General features: G+C 39.2%; 1 protein-coding gene, 1 long non-coding RNA gene and 1 other non-coding gene across 16 annotated transcripts in view; 1 reads left to right on the forward strand and 2 right to left on the reverse strand.

The window, feature by feature from the left end:
- LOC110182796 (uncharacterized) overlaps positions 1-13,761 on the forward strand; it is a 39,070-nt gene extending 25,309 nt beyond the window's left edge. The window contains exons 3-5 of one of the 4 annotated variants that reach the window (XR_015273005.1): positions 9,779-10,150; positions 12,502-12,562; positions 12,665-13,761. This is a non-coding gene — a long non-coding RNA (uncharacterized LOC110182796). Of the gene's footprint in view, positions 1-9,778; positions 10,151-10,357; positions 11,130-12,501; positions 12,563-12,664 lie in introns of those variants that run through there. The other 3 variants (XR_015273027.1, XR_015272998.1, XR_002319583.2) reach the window with 3 other exon arrangements.
- On the reverse strand, positions 114-18,418 carry promL (prominin-like). 11 transcript variants are annotated; one of them, XM_020950921.2, is made up of 15 exons: positions 18,344-18,418; positions 17,511-17,681; positions 6,504-7,235; positions 6,296-6,443; positions 6,097-6,225; positions 5,843-6,030; positions 5,614-5,778; positions 5,425-5,555; positions 5,032-5,367; positions 4,860-4,969; positions 3,869-4,799; positions 3,648-3,787; positions 3,098-3,157; positions 2,802-2,993; positions 114-1,563 (listed from the first exon to the last, which is right to left on the reverse strand). In XM_020950921.2, exons 3-15 carry the CDS (start codon positions 7,108-7,110, stop codon positions 1,452-1,454), a joined length of 3,249 nt encoding a protein of 1,082 aa, XP_020806580.2. In that variant the 5' UTR covers positions 7,111-7,235; positions 17,511-17,681; positions 18,344-18,418; the 3' UTR covers positions 114-1,451. The 11 variants fall into 11 exon arrangements, with proteins under 11 accessions (XP_020806580.2, XP_020806578.2, XP_020806579.2 ...); XM_020950919.2 differs by having other exon boundaries at positions 18,154-18,415; XM_020950920.2 differs by having other exon boundaries at positions 18,148-18,415.
- On the reverse strand, positions 8,191-8,263 carry TRNAM-CAU (transfer RNA methionine (anticodon CAU)). Its single transcript has one exon. It is a non-coding gene; the product is annotated as a tRNA-Met (tRNA).
- Positions 18,419-18,908: the final 490 nt, after the last annotated feature.

Raw genomic sequence — 18,908 nt, forward strand, 5'->3', positions numbered from 1 at the left:
TGTTATATCTTCATGGATATATGAATGAAGCTTAAATACAAATTAGTATTATTCTTCCTTCATTATCAATATAACAGAAAGACTCCAAAAAGATTTAAAAAGAATTTTGAGACTTACATAAAACCATTTGAAGTTTATTGACAAAAATGTTTGCAAACGACAGAGACAACCATCAACGGAGCTCGATGATTGACTGGCAACTGGTTTGGGTTTTTGTGTTTTTTGGTTTTGTGTGTTTTCTTCTCGGGGATCTTATGCGATAATTTCTTTACTTGCACGCGGCAATATATTGATACATTGGTTAGTTGACTTTTCATTTTTTTATGTTTTTTGTTTGTTTGACTTAAGCGGAAATCATTTAATGTACGTCAAATGTAAAATACAACATACACTCTTAATTATAATAATAATACTAAAAATGATGTATTTGTTGTGTGTAATCCGTACAATATGCTTGTGTATGGTTTAGCTTGCACTTAGGTCCTAGACAATACAATTGGGAAACGTTTAAATGCTTTACGGGGTTTCGATTTTTCATCTCATACTTTTGGTTTTCACTTACTAAACTATGACAACGTGTTAAAGATACGTGTTGGTATCCATATTATTTTCCAGTTTATTGATTTGCAGTTGGATTGGTGTTCAATCAGTGTCGCGTGTATTGGGTTTACATTTTGTTTTTTAATTTTCAATCTAAAATAAATACATTAAATGCATTGAATAACTCTCAACTCCTGGGTACTGCACTCTTTTCTAAATTAAAATGGCAGTTTTGGTATTGATCAAATATTTCTTTCTTGTTTTCTTATCTTCTCTTGATTTTGATTTGCTGGAAGTATTACAGATTCCATGAAGTGTTCTTGTTTGATCGGTTATTTATGTAGTTTTGCTTGCTTGCTAGATATTTGCTTATTTTTCTCATCATCGTCGTCGTGCATAATAAAATTATGAGATTCCTTAAAGCTTCAGCGACCTTGCGGTCCGGCGAATGCCAAACTTCTTCAAGGTTGACTCATCAGATCCTACGCCTGTGCCGTGCGACCTTCTATCTATATAGATGATCATCTCTTCTCTGTACCATTAAATGCGTCCATCTATCCATTCTATCCATGTTTCTTAAGTGCTCATCATCATTATAATCGTCGTCGTCATCGTCGTCTTTTGGCAACATTTTCAAAGTACATACATAATTGTGAAATGATATTTGAGTGAATTTCAGAGTTTCGCACTTAACATCATCTTCTGTAGGTCAATGGCAGATATTAATATATATATATAACACATGTGTGATGCTACAGTACTACTTAATTAAATTATATAATTTCAGTTATGCTTTTGTTTACGCTTTTTAACTAAAAGTACAGTCTCAGTGTAAGGGGGATAGGTGAGGGTTTGGGTTCAAATCAAAATCGTCATCCATGTTGCCACCTCTCAACTCATTCCTTCACTCTCTAGTCCTGCTCAGAGGCCCCGGGGTAATAGTAGGGCGGCGGACGCTCGTACTCCGAGGATGGCGGCGCAGCTGGGGGATTGTGGTAGCGCGGTGGCTCATGATCCCAGTGCCTGTGAAGTTGTAATTAATAAATACATTAATAATAATCATATACTAATGTATATATAATTCGAAAAACTCATAGTGCGACGACCACGCGACACGCACAACACAGAAACAGATAGGTTAGTTAAGAAATTGTATTCAGTTTAGTTAGAGTTTTGGGTCAACAGCTTAGCTCGTACAGGAAACGTATATTTGTAGGCTTTTGGGGTCTAGGAAATTGCTTCCAGTGAGTGTCTGTGACTTTGGAGCAATCTAGAGACGAGAAGCATATTCGTCCAAGAGAAACAAGAACACAAAACACAGCAGGAGTGTACTGTTCGAGTTTAAAATCATATCAAAAAGCGATTAAAAACAATACATAAATTATAAAAAAAAATGTAAACCAAATTACACCATATTCTTCATTGAACTGATGCTGGTGTCACGTATTTCCGTTTTATATATCAAATTTAAAATGATTTTAAAACGAAACTTTAGCAAATGTTTTCTTGTTTAAGCAAAGCTTTAAATCAAGGTAAACAGTTTTTAAAGGGGGAACCACAATCGGGGGAGGGCACTCTCGAATCGAGGCTGGGGGAAGCACACCGATTGAATCTCTGAGCTCTGACTGGCACACATTACCGAGCGAATCGAGGGACCATTTGCCTAAAAGAAACCATCTGCCGCCAATGCCTTTGGCCGTGTGCCGCCATTGGAGGCCACAGCTTTAGCGCTAAATTAAACAAAATTAAAAATTAGCGTTTTAGCGATTTTTAGCAGCGAATTCCAAATGAACGCAAGGGAAACTGGATGCAATCGAAGGCGAATCTCTTGGTCAGTGTTAGGCAGCTATGAGGCATGTTCTATGGTTAATTTGTTAGAAGGCTTACTAATTAATAGGCAACTGTCATAACTGGTAATCATATCTGGCTTAAATATGCAACTTATTTGATTAATTCAATGGTTTTTAAAGAAACTAACATGATAGGACATTCACTTCTTGGCTTTCGATAAAAGAATTTACTGGATACTAATGCAGGAAAGGTTTTTGTGCTTTCAAAGTGTGATTTTACTCTGGATTTTAGAGTTTTATTATTCTGTTAGAAGAAGGGTTCCTTTTTCTTATTGACTTCCTTTGGTTTATCTAATATTCTCCTACTTTTTCATTCATATGTTTACTTTTTTACAAATTATGACAGTCGTTTCATATGTAAGCTACTTTAGATAGGAAGTAAGCCACGCTTGGACTCGGGAAGGCACTTACGTGGGTGCCATGTCGTTGTAACGCATGCTGCTGCTGCCTGGAGCGCCATCGCCGCGCTCTCCACCTCCGCCACCGCCACCGCGTTCTCCGCCAGAGCGAGTGGCGCGCGACGCACTGGGTGAGGCATCCTCATAGTAGTCCTGCTGCTCCCGGTGCCGTCGCTCATAGGCCTTGCGTCGCTTCTTGGGTACACTGCAGGGACGAGGGAAAGGTTAATACAGGGAGAGCATTAAAGGCTGCTGCTAGCCAGGCGGCGCACAGAATGGCTGTGGATGCAACGGAATGGATTCGCTTACTTCGCCAATGGAACATGCTCGCGTTCGCGCTCACTATAAGCGTCGTACAGATAGTCGCTGCTGCGTGGTGCGGATGAGGTTGTTTGGTTAGCGGTGAAATGAGAAGAACGAATACAGGTTATAGTTTTTGGTTGATTCCTTTTTCAATGTTTTTTTTTGGTTGTGATAATTGCGCTTCAAAACGTTAACAATATTTATGATCTTTTGGTGCATGCGTAAAATTTTAAAAAATATATAACACAAATTTTCTACAATCGTTTAAGCATTCATTATTCCTGCTTGGTCTTGCTAGAAGATTTCATTGGAACGACCACCTCGAACTCCGGGGTAATATCAGCCTTGTCATTGTCTTTAGCTTCCGCTTCCGCTTCCACTTCGACTTTGTTCGTGCGCTCAGCCTCAGTAACTTCCTCAAACTGAATTGTTATGCCACCGCCGCCACCGCGGATATCCTGGGTGGCACCCATGCATACGGGACAGCTTTGGGTTTTAGGGTGATGCTTAAAGCGAATGGAATGGACAGGGGGGGATGATAAAGAGAACCACTTACCCGCCCTCGACAACGCCGCCAGCTCCCACGGTAGCCAGATAGGGATAGATCTTCTTGTACAGACACATCAGGCGATGGGCCACATAGAGAATGGGTAGGAAGAGAAAGGCGCATAGCAGAATGCCCACCCAGTAGCCATTCTAAAAGGAAACATTTATCAATTAATAACTTATTCACAAAATAGGCTAGAAAAGTAAGGAAAATCTCTTTAGAAAACTCACAATTGGATCCACCAAACGGTGACAGATGAGGTCAACGCCACGCTGGTATATATAACCCAGTGGCGCACAGTGTCCCACATTCTCGTTAGCCTCCCGCATAACCATTTTAACGTAGTCATCGATTTGCTTCTGAATGGTGGTCGTCAAACCGGTGCCCAGCACATTGATGTAGTCCTTGCCGCGCGTCTGAATGAATTCCTCTGAATCAATCACCGCTTTAGAGAGAAGTGTGATGGAATCTTCAAAATCGAGATTGTTGAACAATATCATCTCGTCTATCTTCTTCCAAGTGGCTCTCATCTTTTCCACAAGGCTGGTCAGCTTCGGTACAAAGTTGCGGTGCAAGGTCTTGGCGTTGAGGCCCTCGTTCCAGAAGGAGACTTTGGCCCAGCCATAGGCTGGATACTCAAGATCGTTGGAAAGGCTCGACAGCTGCTCAGAGAGGGCGATGAGATTCATGGGGGTGAACTTGGTGCACTGTCTGGACGAGTACGTGGAGCCGCGATACGACCCCAGTTGATTTTGGCCCAACTTTTTAAGCTTTTCACGATCATCCTTTTCGATCAGTTTCACTTTGGACAGATCGTCGTTAAAGATGCGAACCGCACTGGGGTCGCTGGAGATCACCTTGACACGCGACAAGTCATTGATGTCGTAGATTTTATGCTGTCGCATCATCACGAACACTGTCTCGTTGTCGTTGCACGATTTCAAAGCACTCGACATCTTCATTGGCGGCGCGTCCTTATCGTCATGCCTCGGTAAATAGCGATTCACATCTATAGCGGCGTCCAGTTGCCGGAAAACCGCGTTGTTCTCGCGATCCCGCAACGGGGCACAAGCGCCCTGATAGGTCACCAAGCCGATAACAAAGTAGAAAAGTCCAACGAGGCAAATGAATGAGAAAACGCAGAATATCAGTATGATGGCTCTGCAATTGATAGGAGAAATGATGAGGTGTTTAGTTGTGTGTTTAGTGCTGTCCACTCACATTAGCAGGCAGGTGGCGCCGGTAGATTTGCTGCAGCACTCGTCGCCGTAACCACTGCGCCGTCGTCCGAAGCATCCGCAAAGCAAAGCCCAGATCAGTATGAATAGAATCTATAAATAGGAAGGAACGGTGATGAAACCAATTGCCACTTTAAAAGAGAACCGTTCCTTACCAGCAATATGATGAGCCCCACAAGCAGGCTAACTACGCTGCGATCCGGTCCAAATTTCGTGTAAACATCTTCAAAGGACTTGGTCGAACTCAGGGTCTTGTGGTGTATATCACTCAGCACAGCCTCCACCACGTTGCGAACACTGGTGGCCTGCTCCCGAAAGACGCCCTTGCCTTTGTTCAGATCGCGCGAAATTGTTGGTACCACAAAGGACATTTGCTTCGCGACCATTTCCTTGACCTCGCTCAGTTGCTTCAGGCCTTTCTTGGGTATCGCAGCATATTTCATGTTAATGATCTCCTGCATGCCGTCAATAAATTGTTTGGTGTTGGGAAGCTAAAAAGAACCATGACATTATTGAGAGTTAAGTAAAGTGTACGGGCTATAACATACCCAGTCAAAGTGCAGGCACGGCGAGGTATCAATATGCTCGATATTGCTGCTGACGAGGAACTTCTGGCACATCTGCACCTGGCACAGATTGGCCACGGCGAAATTAATATCACGTTTCATGCCGCGGACACCTAGAATCGAACAAATTTTAGATGTTGAAACGATGTATGCCTTTAGGTTGTCTCCTACCATCTCTCAACTGTGAGCCAAAGAAGACCAGGTCCTTCTGCATCTTATCAATTTCCTTCATCAGAATTAGTGCCTCCGGCATGTTATCCAGCACCCGTTCCAGGTCAGACAACGACGTACTCTGCGATGTGTCGGTTAAATCCAAAAATATGTGATCGTGGGCACCTAGAGAAGGGAACAAAGTATGTTAGCTAGGCTATATGAACACGTTGACCCATAAAATTCTTACGTGCTAGCTGATCATTAACGTGTGTCTCGAGTTCCTCGTAGTTGTACACCAACAAATGGTGGACATGATCGGCCACATCCTTCAGATAGGTGCAGGTGTCTTGGCCGCCGCGCTTCATCGTCTTGTCGGTCTCTCCGAAACCGTCCTCTAGCATTTTGTTGGTAACGAAAGCGATGATAATTCCAAAGCTATGAAAGTCGCAAAGAGTGTTAGCTTAAGTTGATCCAAGGGATGGATTAGAGAGCGCCACTCACATTAGTCCAATTATGAGGAGCAGGAGGCATACGCCGCAGCAGCAGCGCCTTTGGGCATCCTGTTTGCTGGTGCACGGTGGACAGCCCTGGCGACAGCGCTTACAACAACAGAAGCAGCAGTAGCAAACGCTGAGGACACAGATTATTAGGGATTACTCAGAATTATTTGGAACAGTGGAATAATGAGGATCCTACTTACGCTATAAAAGGTACGACAATGATCAGTACCATGAGCAGAAGAATCCAAATGAAAACCAACCAATAATGGGCCAACAGATCGCGCCAATCATTTTCCTGCACTTTCGGACCCAATTGAAGGGTGTCTCCATTCTTTATCGTAATATATCCTGCACAAAGAAAAATTAAATTATATCAGGAATACATCAAGTTAATAATACTTCACTCACCCGGTGGAAAGGAATCATTCGTGTACAGCACCGTGTCGAATATAAAGTGCGTAAAGTTAAAGATGGGGTTCATGGCCGACGTGAGCTTTGGCGGCTCCTCGGAATAGTTCGTTGTCGGCCGATAAGGTGTATACTCCACAGGCGTCCAATGGGGCTGACCGAGCTGCTCGTGGGTTGTGCCATCGCCCGAGTAACCTTCGCGCCACGGTCTACCCGAATCACCCTCATCTGCAGGTGGATTTTTAGGGTCAGATGCTGGCGCATCAGCGGGCGCTTTTTCACCCGGTGGATCTCCAGCCGGTGGGGCTCCAGCCGGTGGATCTCCAGCCGGTGGGGCTCCAGCCGGTGCATCTCCTGCCGGTGGGTCTCCAGCCGGCGGGTCTCCAGCCGGCGGGTCTCCAGCCGGTGGGTCACCAGCCGGTGGATCTTCAGGTGGTGGAGGATCATCGTCAGCCGCAGCTGGCCTAATGAGCGTGGCCAATGCAATGGCAAAAATTGCTACACTTAAGCCACATATGGCCAAATAGGCAATCTGGCGCCTTCGACGCAGTCGTCGTTTTTTGGAACGCATCGGCTTAGTGTTTGTAAACTCCATTGTAGAATTCATCTTAGTGGGGAAGGCGGATTAGGATGCAGGAATGTCCCCTTGAAATTCACTAACACTCGAAGCGGCTTCTGGTACTCTTGATCCTTTCGGTGTTGAAAACCACACCCATTTCACACTTCAGTGGCCTGTAAAATAGTAGAGAATTGTATATTTAATTAAATTGCTAAAACATATATACATTAAAAATAAGTAAGAATCCACTTTTCAAAAAGCCTATACGCTCTTTTAAATCTCTTATTTGGTTGACTTCACTTTAGTTACATTTTATCGCAAGAGACTATTCTTATTTTATCTAAAACTTCTCTGACTTGGGGCCATAACACTGGAACTTGCGCTCGAATTGATATGCAAATGGTTATCATTTGGGAGCTTGACATTTTATAGGCACTTATCATATTAATCTTTGATCCTTTCTTCCCCAACTATTTCGAATTAAGAACGGAAATGGAGACAACAGAATGATTTAGGAGTATTCGAGGACAGAGCAGAGCGGAGCTCACACCCATAATGTGGCCGTGGCATGTCCTGGGCCAATAATAAATGCGTGGCAGGGGCAATAAAGAATATTATTCACTTCTTGGTGTGGTTCGTCCAGGCCAATGGGGTAATAGATATAGGATTGGTTCCCGAGCATACTCCCTCTCCCTGCTCCCTGATCCCTCTCCCTGCTGCTCCCTATCACGGAGCACTCGCATCCACTTGACATCAATTAAGGTCAATAAATAGGCAAGCCCCGGAGAAGATGACAATGGGATGAGGCATTAGCTAGCTAGCTCTGACCGAATGCAAAGTTACAAAAGGACTGAGTGCAGTTCGAAGAGAGCTGAGCTTTGTTGCTGGCAACTTGCCCATATGGACAGGTGTTATCTGGAAGGGAAACCCCTTTTTCTTTGCCTTGGTTGAATGCTCTCTGAAGGGGAAATATGTATGAGTCACCCGCCAAGCATTGCGTGTATGCATTTGCATAATTACCCCAATATTAAATAACTCAATGTTAGGTGTATAAAATAGAAAAAGAAGAAAAAAAAAAACGTTTTAGGTAATACTAAAAAAATAATAATAATTATAAAAAAGTATACATGCCCCGGGTGAGGCTCGAACTCACGACCTTAAGATTATGAGACTTACGCGCTGCCAACTGCGCCACCGAGGCGATGAACAACGCGCCGGCAAATACGAGCCTCGTTTTGTGAAATTTTAAATGTTTAATCTTCTAACAACAAAAAAGGTTTGTGTAACATGCGGCATTATTTGTTTGTTTAAATTATCTTTAAACTTTTTATCAGTATTGCGTCAGAGCAGATCACTTCGTGTTGGGAGCACTGAACGGTGAAGATCTGTTTTAAAACAGACGCATTTCTATACCCTTTCAGGGTATTTTTATCAAAAGTTTGCAAAGCGAAAGGAGTTATTACTGACCATATAAAGAATATATATTCTTGTTCAGCAATAACGTCTGACTGTCTGTCCGTTTGTACTCAAAATAGTCGAAGTTTTAATAATCTAACTGAATAAACCTTGCCTTACTTTTACTAGTATAAAAGTCGGAAGGGATCGAACGACTATATTATATAGCTGCCATAAAATCTATCAGAAAATTGTTGGAATTTAAATTATATTTATACCCTTGTAGGGTATTATAATTTCAGTCAGAAGTTTGCAACGCAGTGAAGGAGGCACCTCCGACTATATAAAGTATATATATTCTTGATCAGGATCAACAGCCGAGTCGATCTAGCCATGTCCGTCTGTCCGTCTGTCCGTCTGTCCGTCTGTCCTTCTGTCCGTCTGTCCGTCTGTCCGTCTGTCCGTTTCTACGCAAACTAGTCTCTCAGTTTTGAAGCTATCTGAATGAAACTTTGTAGTTAGCCTTCTATATACTCTCACTCGTATATATGTCGGAACGGGCCGGATCGGACGACTATATCATATAGCTGCCATAGGAATGATCGTAAAATTTAAAAAAAAAATTTTTTAACTTTTTCAGTTTTCAACTGATTTTCATCAAATTTAAGGTATAGCTATTTTATATTAATCTTAAATTTTGTGGTAAATTTTATGAAAATCGGACGACTATATCTTATAGGTGCCATACAAACGATCGTTTGATGTAGAGGAAAAATGCAAATCTGTGTATGTAAAACTGCAAATATAATATATATAGGTGAATGAAATGAAAGCAGCTATTACTTCATTGTTTTTTAACACAAATATATATAATTTATATTGTATGGATTCCTATTCATAGAAGTTCTATCTGCAAGGGTATATAAACTTCGGCGTGCCGAAGTTAGCTTTCTTTCTTGTTTTTTCATATTTTTAACATATCTAATTTGAGATATTATTAGATATTAGAATTAGATATTGTACTATTTTATAATTAAAATTTTTAATTAAAATCGGGCGACTATATAATATAGCTGTCACAGAAAATATCGTTAAATGTACACGTAAATGCTAAACACTCACTATATCTCTCTTTCTCCCACTGACTCTTTCTTCCAATGCCTCTTTTCTCCCACTGCCTCTTTCTCCCAATTCCTCTTTCTCCCAATTCCTCTTTCTCCCACTGCCTCTTTCTCCCAATTCCTCTTTCTCCCACTGCCTCTTTCTCCCACTGCCTCTTTCTCCCAATGCCTCTTTCTCCCACTGCCTCTTTCTCCCACAGCGTACCTCTTGAGCTGCCTCTTTCTCTCTAACTCTCTCTACCTTTCTCTAGAGGAATCTCTTGCACTCTCGCTCTCACTTTCTCTGTTCCCTTTGCTTGGGGAGTATAAATAGAGGCACTTCAGGCCCGCCGCCCTTAGTCAGTGCCAGGCCCTCCGCCTGTTTACATCGTCAGTGATAGTGGCAGTGATAGTGATTGCTCTTCGACTCAACTATTTCATCTGGCGAATGCTATATATTTGGATAGCCAGGAAGAAGCTGACTTCGTAGATAACATGGAAAGCCCAATTGGAGTCACCAGGAAAACAACTCTACGAGGGAAGGAACTAACTAAGCAATGACAAAAACGGATGGCCACGTGTCCTTTACTGAGGTAAGTCTTAATCTTGACAATTATACCTCTTTACTTAGTTTTAATTTAAATTGATAAACTAATTTGTATTGAGGCTATCAGCATACGTATGCTCACAGTTAACAGCTTAACTTAATTGAAAATTATTCAATAATTTATTCAATTAATTTAGTTTTAAAACTAACCCTGACTTTGGCGCTAACTTTTGCTACATCATTATCATTTCAGCCAGAAGCTTAAAACTCAGTGAAGGAGTTGTTTGCGACCCTATAAATCATATATATTCTTGATCAGCATCCGAAGCCGATTTGATCTATCCATATCCGGAAAAAATTTTTTCAAGCTTCTTCAAAATTTCAAAATTTTATGCATCGATAAAATGTTCAAAAATTGTGAAAAATTTTAATTGTCCAATATTCTAAAACTTAATATGCAGATTTGCTAACCCTATACAAATTAGCATAGAAAAGCTATCTATATTAAAATTGATGACTTTGTTACCTAGTTATGATATATGAAAAACTGTAATTTACCCAAAATATAAGCATATAAATATATCTATTTAATATACCTATAATAAACATATTGCATATTTTCTTGTAGTTATACGAAGGCCAAACAAGCCATGACTTTTTCGATCACTTTTTACTGAAGCGATTACTTTTCTTATCAATAAATGTCTAGGTATAATATAGAAATAAGATGCTACCACAGTTTACACTTGTCGGCTTCTGTATTTGCCATACATTTATCTTGTTAAACAATTGACATTGCAGATATTTAATCCAAATAACAATAATTACAGAAAAAATTGGAGCAAAATGTTGTAAAAGCAAATTATAAAATAATCATTTAATGAACAGTTGATATTAAGTACATATTTTAAAATTATTTAAAAAATTTAAAAACGATCAATTGAATGATTAAATGTTGAGTTTTTAGTAGATTTTTCATTATTAGAATGTAATATAAATTGTAATTAAATCATCTACTTTCTAAAGGTTGTGTATTTGGATTGGAATATGTGCAATTTATATGTAATTAGCAATATAGGAAATATGGGAGATTTTAACTTAGTTTGATACTTTTCTTAATCGTTCCAACTAATCAAAATCTAACTCGTGACTCATTTAAATATAAAATTTCTTAAAAATCCAGGGTTTTTACAAGATATTTACTTTTCAGAATGTAACTTAAATCCATAGAATTTTTTGCTTATATTTATATATGTATGTATATCAACCAATGCCGGTACCATAACACTGGTATCGCGATCAAGACAATGAGTGTGCTCATTTGATACTCTGCTCAGCTCGGAACTGTAAATTTATGGCCATGGGGGCAAGCAACAAGCAGCAGCAGCAGCAGCAGTTACACTCATCGACTGTCTTGGCAAAAGACATACTATATAAACATAGACAAAGAAATCGAAAGGTTTAATGAACTCTGGGGGAAACTGAACCGAACTGGACACGGGGAGGGCGAAGGCGAAGGCGAAGGGCCAAGCTCAACGGCTCTCCATGTCCGTGGCTTTATTTTATTTTATGCTTTATAGCCTCCCCTTTACAAACATTGTATAGAATATGTCGCAACAGCGACCGACAAACAGCCAACAGTGGCAAACATCAGAAGCAAAGCATACACAGCTAGCATCAAAATAATAAAGTAAACATTTTCAATATATTCCCAAGGATAGTTGAAGAAAATTCTAAGATACTTAGATCCGGTAACTTTAAGATAGGAATTAGCTTTAGAGATTTTGAGGCTTTTATATTTGAAAGAAATTTATAGTATATTTTAGACAATTTAATTCAATTTAATTTCATTTCATTTCAAATTAAAGTTTAAAGAAATTTAGTTTAAAAATGTTAAACCAGTTTTTATACCTTTTCAGAGTATTTTACTTTAAGTCAGAAGCTTGAAACTCAGTGAAGGAGTCATTTCCGACCCTATAAACCATATATATTCTTGATCAGAATTAAAAGCAGAATCGGTATAACTATGTTTGATAGAAAATAAAATTTATGAATTTTTTCAAAATTTTATAAGGGGTTATGAAAATTGTAAAAAAAAAATTACGAAAAATTAAATTTTTTTAATATATTGATTTTAGTATGTAAATTTATTAACCTTCCAAAAACTAATATAGAATATTATTTCGAATTGAAATAAATGGTTTTTTGGCTTAGTTATGATTAAAACATAAAGTCCCTATAATATTTTGGGTGTGAATGATTGCCAAAAGCTGCATATATTCAGATAACAGAATATAGTTTTAAACAGAAAAGTCTTGATAAAACTTCAAAAACAAATGTATATAATTTTATAAAACTTTTTCGAAATTATTAAACGTTTTACTTATTTATTTTCAGTTTTAAATGCGTCCTAATCCAATCATAAACTGCAAGGGTATACAAACATCGTCTTCCCAAGGTTAAAGTTCTTTAACCAATAACATTTTGTTTGTTTTTTAAAAAAGATCACCTGCTACTATTTCCTTAACTAATAATAATTTGTTTGTTTTTCTTTTTATAGGGATCACTGCTAATATTTTGAACACAGCTGTATGGAAATATACATTTGGAGCACTGCATTTTCCGCCGCGCTTATCTCTCGGTGTCCCTTCCGAGGCCCGTTTTCTTTTTTGCTTTTTTGTTTTCCAATGCTTACTTTCCGGAAAGAGCTGGATTACTGGGTGTTGACGATGGGCACTTGCTGACGATGTGAACGATGATATGTGGTGTAAAAATAGACGCCTTACTGCCGGGCCCTGCACCTGCTAACAGGGCTTTAATATGGGTGGCTAAACACACAGCGATTGGATGGATTTGTTTGGAGTTCGGTGCTGTGTGCGGTGTCGATTGCGTATACGCAGCGTTGTCTGCGGCCGAGAGCAAACTAAACTGAAAGCAGAAGGCTGGAAGCGAGAGGCGCATTGCTCCCGTTGCTGTACTGCCGCTGTGCTGCTGTGCAGAAAATTCTGTATTCACCGGATTGGACCAGCCTTTGAACGGCCTTGACACGCGGCGTTCAGGACTCGTGTCCTGCTGCGAGGAGTTCTCCTTTTCAGCTAAAAAGCTGTGTGCCAGAAGTCAAAGCACTTGCCCATGGAAATGAGCAAACAATCGCGAAATGCTGGATAAAACCAACCATCGCCAGAGGTCGTCTCCTCAGCAATTGTGAGGAAAACAAAACAATTTGCAGCTTCGGCTTGTGGCAGTCTGAGGTCGGCGCATGCGCCTGGGATAGCTGCAGGGAGCAAGGACCAAGGACCAAAAGAGCAGCAATCATCGCCCTCTGATGCTGCACTCGCTTGGAACAGTGGGCGGAAAAGGCAATTGCCCGGCAAGGCCACACGCAATATGCCCTTAATTCGGGCTAGAATTCACTTAAGAACAGTTGAAAATATCCCACAAAGAATTACTTCTAGAGGTGTCTTTTACATATACTAATAAATAAAACGAATAGCTATATGCCATGATATCTTAGTAAAGAACACTATTCGATATTTTCCCTCCTCAAAATGTTCAAACTCAAAACTTTCCAATGTTTAAAAGAAGAATTCCCTTGTAAACAACTAAAATAAATAAAAATTCTACAATACACAATAATGTGCATACCTTCTAATAAAATTCGTATTTAGATTTATGGAAAAATCCAGAAAAAAACAAAGTAATAATCATAAACAGGTAATAAAATGTACACACACAGTTGCCAGTACCAGGAATTCTTTGGTTAATTTGCAGCAAAACAAAAAAAAGAGGCCAGGGCGTAATTGTAAAATTGATATAATGATTCATATAATCTATGTGGACTCAAATTCACATCCAAGTGCCTTAACAAGCCGTGTTACATGCCGGCACTCGAATACAATATACCCTTTGTGTCTGGCATAGCGTAATAAAGTTTCCCTTTTTTGGGTAATGTGAGTCAAAGCCTCCTCCTAAGAAAGGCAACAAACCATTTCTTGAAATTCAATGGATTTTGCCTGCTGTATTCCCTCCACCTGATTGACTTGGACAGGTTTTTCTTCTTCTTTTTTTTGCCAAGAAGAGAAAGTTGACAAAGTTAAACAAAACTTATCTAGAGATGCAGATACCCGCAGTGGGTCACAGGCACGGAGTAACTACTGTATCTGCGGAAGCGCCAAGTGCAAGGTGGCCGGTGGACTGTTGGCTAAATCAGCAGAAAAGCAGAATAATAATAACACAACTTGACGACGGCTTTTGCTTACCGGGTTGTATAAACAAAAGAATTAAATGCGAATGTGAAGGTTGAATTAATAATAAAACAATTTCACCCCCACACAATCTACAGCGAGTTGTAATCAATGCCGATTTCGAAAGCTGCTGACTGCTAAATAAATATTTAGAAGTATTCACATCAGATTTCAAAATGTCAAGCCAAGTACAACAAAAAAGAGATGTAAAAATTTTAAAAGTACTTATTAATCTTAATAGTTTAACAAAATCTGCGATAAGTAAAACAATGACAAGGCTAGCATTGAAACTTGGTGACTTTATTTGCTGTGAGAAAAAAACAATGACTATTAAAACTGAAAGATTAAGGTTGTTTCTCAAATAGATAATACTTTGGTTTTGAATTACAAAATAAAAACGGATAGGAAACGATAACTATTTGAGAACTTTAATCAAGCATTTATTTCAATATATTAAAATATAGTAAAAATATTAGTGGAAAGACAGAGGCTACAATGACCCTTTCTGATTATAATACTCATGACACCATTTGTGTAAAAGTATAGATGAATAATCAGTTGACGCTGCAATGTTCTTTTATTTGAATTTTAATGAATTATTCAGAAACCTAGAACTCAATTGAAATGATGAGTAAGTCGATCTGAATAAGAAGAACACTGAGAGATAACCCTAGTTGACAAATCAATACAATTAGCTTTCAGAAGAGAGAGAATTTCCTTATATATATTATTTACATTCCATACTACTGTAATATACTAAATTGTATGTATTGATTGAAAATAAGAACAAATAAGAAATATCTGAAGCAGACACAATTTCTTGGTAATTTTAGCTCCAAGTGGCGAAGTGGTGAATGAAATCTTCTTTTAAAGTAAACTGTTGTGTTGTCACTCGTTTAACCGACTAATTCCCCGACTTATTTAATTGAGAACGCACACACTTCGCGGCATGGTCGCATCCAATCTCTACGCCTCCGCATCCATCTCGGGCGACATGAAAATTTGGAACAACCGGCAGTAGTTCGCATCCAAGAAAGACGCGGCATTTGGTTCGAGGCAAAAGATACAAGTATTATTGCAAGAGAGCAGAACAGGTTGCCCCGTCTTGACGATGGAGTGGAGTGAAGTCGTGCCATGCCATGCCTTGCCAAGGCGAGAAACTTGTTTCGCCGGCCGTGTGACTCACTCCCCGATATATAAAACCGCAGAAATGGGCTAATCACACAACACAGATACAAAAGTGAACTTCTTTAGATGAAGAACGAGCGAGTCCAAACAAAGGAAGTCGGGCAATGCAATATGATGGAGTGGATACAGAGATGGAGACGGAGACGGAGGAAAGGTCTTTCGAAGGGCGGAAATGAGCAGTAGTCAAAGGGGTGGAGACGATCGAGAAGTAGCTATGCTACTCTCTGATGAACGGATGACACGGAAGCCATGTTACACTGACAGAAACTCAGATACGTGCTATATTTACAAGTCACCTTGCATCTGATATCTGGTATGAATCTCTACTCTCTGTCGTCATATTAAGTAACTCCACTCCTCGGTTGAGTCAGAGTCAGTATTTGCTTGGATGAAAACTAATCTTCCAGCTTGCAGAATTTCTCCTGTTGTTATTATACAATTGTTTGTGTCTGGACTTATCATATGACAAACCTTAAATAAACTTGAACCTATTTTTGGACTTATCTAGGGATTTAAGAGTTCTTGTATACTTGTATCTGGTTAATAAACCTGCAGATTTTAACTGGTTTTCACTAGCTTCACTACAATATTTTTTCTACATTTCTATATTATTTATTTAATGAATCTGTTGTTTATTGGGGTCTGTAATCTTATGCCTTGTTATCCAATAGCATATATAGACAACAGGCTTATCGCCGTTGTAGGCTATAAACCAGTGTTTGTTTGAGGTCTATAAAGAAAACTCGTAAAATACGCTCAACTGGTTGCAAATTCTTAAATTTTGTAGCTTATTTATTCAGGTTTCTCTTTTCTTTAGTTATTTGAAAACCTGTTTCTAAAATGGAAAGGTGGAACCTAATAATTGGGATCTTTTTTGTATATAATTCTCTAATAAATAGCAGCTAAGTTAGCTAATAGTTTTTATACACCATTAATGATGGATTCTTCTTTATAAAACCGTTCATAAATGTTGTGTTTATTTGCAGCTTATGGATTTGCTTAATCAGCTGGAAACTAATATGCTGCCCACTTTTTTGAAGTCGCTTCCGAAATCCCTGAAGTGTGTGTAGCTGGGATTTGGTCGCCGGGGCTATATAAACTCTATAAATACATGCATTTTAACACACTCGTCTCTGCTGGGTGTCGTTTGGAACCACACACGCACATGTACTCGCAGTCTGATACTCGCATCTGTATCTCAACGCCACGCAGGTCAGGGATGTATCCGTATCTGCGGTGGTGTAGTGTGTATCTGCGGTGGAGTTTTTTTTTGTTGTTGTTTTGAGTGTCTAGCTACACGCAAAAATGATTAAACAACTCGTGGTTGTTACCCTTTAAAATCACACAAATCATTTGTGACATTATTGCTAACTAAATGGGTTACCACATGTCTTTTTAAAGCACGATATAGCCCAATAAGTATTTGAGAAGATATCTCGGTGTATCTCTGTTATTTTGTTATACATTTAAGTATTTTATTTAGCCGTTTGAATAGTTCAACTATTTTTTTTTTAGCTATTTAAAAAGGAAATGGTATTTTCAGAGGTATTTGATTGAAGGAAAGTCATGATTTTATCTCCTAACAACTTAAAATTACCCACAAATTCAGTTAAGCTGAGATGGTTTTATGACAATTTATGTTTCTCCTGTTCCAAATCGTATTAATAATAAATAGATATTGTTTATAGGTACAAAAAGTAGCCACATTTTCTTTGCCTGTAGCGCAGTGCAATGAGTGCAGTGCATCGGATTAATTATGCATGCCGTCTCTCAGGTGAGGCCTGTAGGTGATATGGATACACAAAGACTCCCACAGAACACAGGAAGGGTGGATAAAGTTACTAATTCGACACCGACAATTGAATAACTCGGTAAATTGAAATCAACAAACTAACTGAGCTGGCACTCTGGATCACTTATATACTTATACATATATACTCTCATATATCTCTTTATACATGTGCAAACACTCACCAACATTGACAGTGAGGGCCGACAACAACAACCGTCGCCTAAGCCAATTAAGCTGGCTTGGGTTTGGGTGCTGTTCCTCCTCCTACTGGTGGTGGTCTTCTTCTGCTTCCGAATCCCTTCTGGAGATGATGCACTGCTCCCGAGTCCAATTAGCCGTGCTATCCCGAGCTGCTGCAAAGGGAGCACAGTAAATCTTCAGTATGCGTATCCAGGGTCGCACGATCAAGATCTTTGTTTAATAGACAACAAATTTAAACTAATATAAACTTAAAAATTTGGTCCTAAAACCTAAAAAAAATGCAAACCGCAGGACGGTTGTTAAATGGTAAAAACTATTAGGATGTCAGGGCTATGTTTGTGTAAAATGCCTGTCGAATAATGACGCGAGAAATCGGAAAACGGAAAATTTTAACAGATAAATCAAAACACAAAAATCTATAGGATTCGTTGCCTCAAGGGAATATCGGATTTGAATTCAGGTCACTGCGAGTTTTATCCACGGAGTTTTTCCACAACGCACAGCTTCCAGTGGCCCAATTGCAGTTTTTCTTTCATTTATTTTCGCACTTTGCACGTTCTTATTAAGAAACCCGCAAAGTAACGGGATTTACTCGCTTTCAATCGAAGAAGCACTCACACTTACGCACAGCTATGTATTTTTTGTTGTATGCGAACGGTTCTATTTGTATGTATTCACGCCCTTCCGACACATTCTTGGCCCTTTGTGTTTTGCATTCACGGGGCTTTCTTCCAGTCCTGCACTTTGTTATCAGGTCATTGTAGGCGAGTCTGACCGAATTTCAGTCACGCGAGGGCGCACTCCATTCATTCACCTTTGCTTTTTTTTAACAAAATTTCATCCGACTAAAACTTCAATTTCAAAAGGAGTGTGACCAATTTTTTTTAGTGTGCCCAAAGAGCGGTGTGCTGTTACTTAACATTTTACAGCTCACAAGTCTGTAAAACAATTTGACACGTTTACAGATACTTGGGGTCGAATTCTCATGTAGGAAGTAGAATTCCATGTAGAATGTAAGATACAATAACGACCTGCTCATTAACAGAAGAAAGCGTCTGGTCACTTTGAACATCTTACACGAATTGAAAACAATTTTACATGTTTACAGATACATGTAGAATTCTCATGTTGTTGAAAACATATAAAAATACCAATGTATTGTTGGTATTTTTGATCTTTTTTTAGTCACTTTGAAATCCAAAGCTGTTATTTAACATTTTACATATTGCACGTCTATAAGACGCCATGCTTCATCGATATTCCGATATTTGTACTTGAGTTTAGTATATTTTGCTAAATAAGAAGCCAAAGCAGCGACACAAACCAAGATGTAAAAACATTTTTAACGACAATTTTACAAATTCAAATATTTAAATTCA

Source organism: Drosophila serrata, unplaced genomic scaffold (assembly GCF_035046125.1).
Source record: "Drosophila serrata isolate PLE 108 unplaced genomic scaffold, ASM3504612v1 contig_71, whole genome shotgun sequence".
In the NCBI taxonomy this organism is placed as follows: domain Eukaryota; kingdom Metazoa; phylum Arthropoda; class Insecta; order Diptera; family Drosophilidae; genus Drosophila; species Drosophila serrata.